General features: G+C 29.6%; 1 protein-coding gene across 3 annotated transcripts; it reads right to left on the minus strand.

Annotated features, from left to right (window-relative positions):
- LOC104725699 lies at nt 65–2520 on the minus strand. 3 transcript variants are annotated; one of them, XM_010444410.2, is made up of 9 exons: nt 1892–2520; nt 1551–1824; nt 1338–1464; nt 1098–1222; nt 924–1005; nt 724–841; nt 477–634; nt 271–327; nt 65–201 (listed from the first exon to the last, which is right to left on the minus strand). In XM_010444410.2, exons 1-8 carry the CDS (start codon nt 2069–2071, stop codon nt 285–287), a joined length of 1107 nt encoding a protein of 368 aa, XP_010442712.1. In that variant the 5' UTR covers nt 2072–2520; the 3' UTR covers nt 65–201; nt 271–284. The 3 variants fall into 3 exon arrangements, with proteins under 3 accessions (XP_010442712.1, XP_010442704.1, XP_010442720.1); XM_010444402.2 differs by having other exon boundaries at nt 271–393; nt 1892–2519; XM_010444418.2 differs by having other exon boundaries at nt 271–393; nt 1551–1796; nt 1892–1984.

The following is a 6339-nucleotide window of genomic DNA, read 5'->3' on the forward strand; positions in this document are numbered from 1 at the left end:
TTGCTCAGAGCTCCTTTCTACTGTTTCTGTTGGAAGGTCTGTGATGGCTTCCAAAATGCGTGAGATTGAGACAGTTTGGCGAGAGGTTTTGAAGTTGTACTCGGAGAGTTTGATTTGGAATTTGCAAGTAGTGCCAATAATATGCTTTAAACATTCTGGGGTCTGCAGACTTATTTCTGCATAAGAAGCTTTCTCGGCAGCCTGACAATCAATGAAGAAGTTAGTGTTGTAACTTTTTTGAAAAAAAAAAATTGAGTAGACCTACAATACCTCCATTGCCTCCTTCAAACATCAGCAGCTCTACGCCCAGCAATTTTGGTGGCCTCACTATCAAGAACAACAAAGGTTTCAACATCTTTGTTTTTGTCACAGACTCTTATTTCAAAACGGTACCTATGAAGTCATGGGGTTGTAAAAATCTGTGTTATAAAACGAAAATTGTGTTAAGGAGATGTTTGCGTTAGAGTTTTGGGAACCTGATAACGCCAATGTTGTTGGATTCCTTGCAATAGTTGCAGTACATTGATGTATCAGCCTTCTCAAGTTTGTTGTTGCATTTGCTGCATGAGATGTAGTACCATCCATATTGTGGTTGTATGTCAAGAATGGTACCAAAACAGTAGAAGCTAGCTTCCTATTTTAACAAAAAGCTGTTTAGTTTAGTTAAATTATTTCAAATATTTGGAGAATGGTTGAAAATTAAATGGAAGACTCCTGCATAACCTGGGGATTCTCATTTTGTAGAAATTGGAGTATTTCCTGGATAGTAACAGTCTCTAGTTTGGTAACTGCAGAGGAGGAGCTTGCAATTTTTGGAGTCTTGTGACCATTATCACCTAACCTGTTAAACAAAAGTGAGTGAGTTAGATTCGATTACAACAGGCAGAGGAGATGTTTTGAATAATAAGTAATGAAAAGAATACCATGTCAAGTATTGTTTGGTTTCAGTGACGTCATTGTCAAAGAATATGCGTGTGGAAGATGTTGAGCTGAGAGCCATAACAGCTGAAAAAATGATGGAAAGTTTTATTGTTACATGTTTCATTAGAATGCTTTTCCACACTAAGATTATGTCGACTGAAAAAGAGATAACATACGTCCTACTGTTTTTGGATTGACAATAGTTATGAGGAGAACAGCTGGTTTGACTTCACTTTCATTCCATCTTTCTCTAAATAGGGCAGCAATGGTTCCCCAGAGGTATATACGAATGGTCTGGCCACTGTATATGATAATTATGTTTTTTTGTTTTTATAAAACTTGATAGAAATGGAAGACAAAGAAAGAAAATCCTTTAATGAAGCACCCTCTGAAAGAATAATGGTAGAATGCATTACTCTTTAAGTTGGAGATGTAAGAACACCCTATCACTTGATCGGCTGCCTTCCACTTGGGGTGCTGATTCCAGTGTTGAAGGCGAGTGGATATTGTCGCCAACAATTAGACGAACCTGGCCAATGACATCTACGATAAACAGGACAATAAGAACGTACATAAATGGATTGGAGTGTATGGTCTTAATAAATAAAGAACAGTTTCGATTAACTTACCAAATAGATCTGCATTAGTGTCTACAATAGAAGCGAAATCTTCATAGTTACGGAACCGAAATTTCTGTTCGTCGATCTTATGATCTCCAATAGGCTCCAATACCATTGATGTTTTCTCAGTAAAAACGATCCCATGTTTGTGGTCTGTGACTTTGTACACCTTTTTGGTAGGAATGATCATGAAATTGTTCAGGGTGTAAACAGAGTTGGATTTCAGACGACCTTCGTGACGGAATAGACGGTTTGCTGGTATGTAGGCTTGGACTGCATTAGACTGTAGGTTTGACAGTTAGGTTTCGATTTTGAAGAGTGTTTATTGAAAACATATATGCACAAAATACCTTAGAGTCGATGAGAAGCAGTTCTATGCCCATAAGCATGTTTCCTTTCTTGAAGTTTCGGGCTTCCCAAAAATGGATGAGACGCACTAAAACGTCTTCCTTGCAAAAATCTCCATCAATGGTATCAAAAATCTGAAAGGTGAATCGATGGGGATGGGATTGAAGTTTGGATTCTGACATCTTTAGGTTGTGGTGGTTTTCTGAAATTTTGACGATGGTTGTATAATCGCCGTGGCTTGTCGATTTTATAAGCTTCAAATCTGAAACAATTGATGACTTTGGAGATAAAGGCCATTAAATTGGATTTGAAGAAGACGGAGTGGGGAAACTCAGAAGTTTGATAACTGTTAAAGAAAGTTAAAATTTTCTGAGTAAGTTGAATCGATTGACGAATTCAAGTTTCTCGAAGATAAGTCGAAGAAGGTGAAGATGGCGGTGGAGAAAAAGCATTGAATTAGGTTTTTTTGTGAACGTGTTACTTTCATGGGCTCATTGACTGGACTAAAATAATGTTCCTAAGATGGCCCATTTACTTGGGTTTCATCCGAACCAGTTTTAATGTTACGCTAGTATGTATTTTAATCTTGGGTTCTTATTAGAAAAGAGAAGGGAGAAGGGAAAGAAAGAGATATATGAAGCTGACGTGGCATCTCCTAAGGTGTTTTTAAAAATTGCTGATGTGGATGGCCTGAGGAGCCTCAATGACTCCCTTTTATTAGTAAGTAATTATGATCCTAACTCTTAAATTTTCTTTTATTGTAACAAAACGTAAAAATGGTAATATATAATCAGATTTTTTGTAATTCATTGTTTCAAAAACAAAAATGCGAGATTATTGCTAACTTTCGATGAGCAAAATTTGTTAAGATGATTGTGATCTTATACATTTAATTAGTTTTCTTTGTTAAGATTGTAATCTTATCAATTTGATTTGAAATTTTACTCAATTTGAATTTACTCCAAATTTAATTACAAAACTTATTATGTCAATGAATCTTAACTAAATAATTGTTTTTTTTGGTATATTCTAATTACATAAATTACAACATTAATTTTGATATTAGTCACACATTAATGATACACGTTGTAGCATTTATTTGAATTCAAATTAAAAAACAAATTGAATCGTATCTTTTCAATAAATAAAATTTTTTATAAAATCAGAAATCTCAAAACTCACTCCGAAAATTCTGATTTAGCACAGATTAGGCAAAAACTATATGAAGACCAACATCTTTTAGCTCACTTTCTTCATTTTTTCCTTTTTTTTTTTATGACCTCTATCTTTTTATGTTCTTAATTTTTTTTTCTAGATTACTAACATGCATTGTCTTTGTGTAGGATGAAACAAAGCAAGAATCAAATACTGAAATTAGCACCCCAAGTGAGTTTTCATGATCTTTATTCGAATTCTTCAGATATTTTATAAGTCGAGTAAATGTGAAACGCTTTTGTAGCTTTGTTACTAAAGGAGAATGGTTCCATTAAAATACATCTTATGTTGTTTCCTCTCAAATGCCTCAATATAATGATTTCTCTCAAATCTTTATCTAGAGTTATTCATCCCATGAATCCTAATTCATGGCGCAACAGTTGAATTATTGATGAGTCAATAAAAAGGTATTTCTCTAACTCAAGAAAAAAAAAACCATGTAATAAATTTTTGGTTAACAAAAAAATAGTGTGTCAGTTAAAAACGAACTAGGTAACAACCCGCACTATGTGCAGGATAAATCGATTTAAAGAAAATTATTATTCTAGAACCAATATTTGTTTGTGTCAAACATAATATGTAACTAAAGTTTTTTATTTATTTATTCAAAGCTGCGTTTTTCGTGTTAAAAATATGTTTCACCTGTGAAATATTTAAATATGGAAGATAAATATTGATAAAATGTTACTATTTATTGCAACATGTCTTTTGTGTGGTTTAAAAATCAAATTCATATCTTTTATGTTTTATTTTGTAATCATAACAATTTTGCATGTTTCTTATGTAACCATAACAACATATACTAAATTACTCAGTAGTTTAATTATTTTTTCATAATGGTTTTTTTTTGTAACAATCGGATTCTAAACTAAATTTTCTGAAGATAATGTAATTTATTGATTTAATATTTGTGATTAGGCTATTAAAATATTTTGAGTTAGTCGGTTTATTAATATTTTCTATAAATAATGGATTATTACCAAAAAAAAAATATTATGAAAAAATTAATGAAATTTCAAAATCAACGTATTCGTGTAAGAGTACATTTCACCCGTGAATTATATGAATGTGGTAAAGAAAATATTTATAAAATGTTACAATTTATGGAAATATATATTTTTGTGTGCTTTAAAAATTAAATTTTTATATTTATGGTTAATCGAGTAACTATAACAATTTTTCATAATCAAATAATCACTCATTTTAAATATATTATGATTTTTTTTGGGTACTAAATTTATTAATAATGATAAGGGTTATTGTCTCATTCCTTTTTAATAGCACATTGATTAATGTACAATTAAAACGTATATTCCTATTTGGTTATCAATATTTCCATTTTTTAAGAATAATTACCCTAAATTTTGAGATTAATTAGTTTACAAACTTAGATATTTATAAATAATCACACATCATGATATCCCCTAATTTGTTGTCATTTTTATATTTAATTATAAATATATATATATATATATATATATATATAAATCTATATTTAATTGGGAATTAAGTTTCCTTTAATGAGTTGGAGATAATTCATGGGTAATATATTTCTTTTTATAATCAATTATAATAACTATTGAAAGCTTGTTATTTAAATTATTATGGTAATAATACTAACATAAAAATAACTTGTTAATAAGTTATATGTTCTTTATTTTTATTAACTTTATATGTTTTTATGGCCTTTTTAGAATATTTTACTTATATTGATTTTTATATTGATTTCTTAAAAATAATATAACTTTGACTTTTATATTTGTAAGTAAATTTTAGTGAAATTTTGACTTAAAATAGTATGTAATTATTTTAATAGTTTTAATATGTGATATTTAAATTGTGTGAGAATTGATGACATATCTAATTATTATTCAGTTAATTGTTTTTTTTATATAGTGGCATGTTAATGTAATTAAGTAGAAAATTTAAGGGGTTTTTTGCTAAATGTGTCTCGAGCTCTCTGGCGGCGACACATCAGCTTTTTCAAGAGAGTGTTTCTCTATTAATATATAGGGGATTATTGTTTCGATAGTATGGTTTTTTTTTGTTTCAAATGTTTATGTTTTCTTATTTACATGAAAAAATTTCTAATATGTTTATGCTTGAATAAGGAGGTATATTGGATTGAAGCCACTCGAACAAATTAAACCGAGAAAATTGTCTTAAGAAAATTTTCATAACATGTAAACTATGTTACCCCTTTTGAGAAGCACCTCAGGTTTTTATTTATAATTGAACTTAGTGATTTTATTTGTAAGTTTAAAATACAATATCAATGGTGTTTACAAATCCAAGAATGTTGTTTTTCCATTTCAACTTTACAGATTACCATAAACACAAGGCATAAAGCATAAACATATGGTTCCAAGGCATTGGAGAACTTAAGAGACACTTTTAGTTTCAGATTTGTTCATTTTAAAATTTGGGGGCTATATATGTTGCTCTGAGATTCGAATTTTCTACCGAAAATATCAATGGTGTTAACGAATCGGATGAAGAGAGAAGGTTACTTAGGTTGGGCTTAATTCTCTGACTTTCATGTCATTGTTTATGATTTAATTGAGTGTTTAGTAGAACAACATGTAATTGTATAGTAGATTTGTGTGTCCATCCACACAACATATAACATAAGGTGTAGACATGTATGTCCTATAATGAAAATGTTTAATAATACAGTTTATAAAACTAATTACAAATTGTAAATTCACATTGTCTGCTTTATTTTTATTGAATTTGTGTGTTATTTAAATTTATATCAATCAAATAAAACAAAACAAAATGATGTTTATACATTTAAGAAATAAATAGTAATTATTTATTTTAATTTTATGTATTATAAAAATATTTCCATAGACATTTCTATTTTTGAATATCAAAAATAAAATAAAAAATGTTGACAAATTATTCCTGATAAAATAGAAGATGGGACGGTTTGTAATATATTCAAAATCTCCATAGACTTATCTATTTCAAATATCATGACTAATTATAGCGGGTATAATGTAGAAAAATTTATACATTACTCATGTGGTTTCTTGGAGTGAGTTTTCTACGGGCCAAAAAATATTAAATTCGTTACTGGACAAACATATCGAGATGGGTTTCACAAGTGTTTTGAAAACACTTTAGGTCATTCGATCAAAAAATTTAATTTTTAGCACTTTTCCAGTTTGATAGTTTACGGGTTTAATAATAATTAATCTAATTGATCACTAACTCGGTTCTTATTTGATCA

Source organism: Camelina sativa, chromosome 2 (assembly GCF_000633955.1).
Source record: "Camelina sativa cultivar DH55 chromosome 2, Cs, whole genome shotgun sequence".
Classification (NCBI taxonomy): domain Eukaryota; kingdom Viridiplantae; phylum Streptophyta; class Magnoliopsida; order Brassicales; family Brassicaceae; genus Camelina; species Camelina sativa.

Bases quoted from the DNA above. Each gene is read 5' to 3' on its own strand.
- LOC104725699 (XM_010444402.2), bottom strand. From the start codon at position 2,071: ATGTCAGAATCCAAACTTCAATCCCATCCCCATCGATTCACCTTTCAG. The intron at 1,465-1,550 runs GTAAGTTAATCG...TGTTTATCGTAG, and splicing joins CACTAATGCAGATCTATTTG to ATGTCATTGGCCAGGTTCGT. The intron at 1,006-1,097 runs GTATGTTATCTC...TCATTTTTTCAG, and splicing joins CAATCCAAAAACAGTAGGAC to CTGTTATGGCTCTCAGCTCA.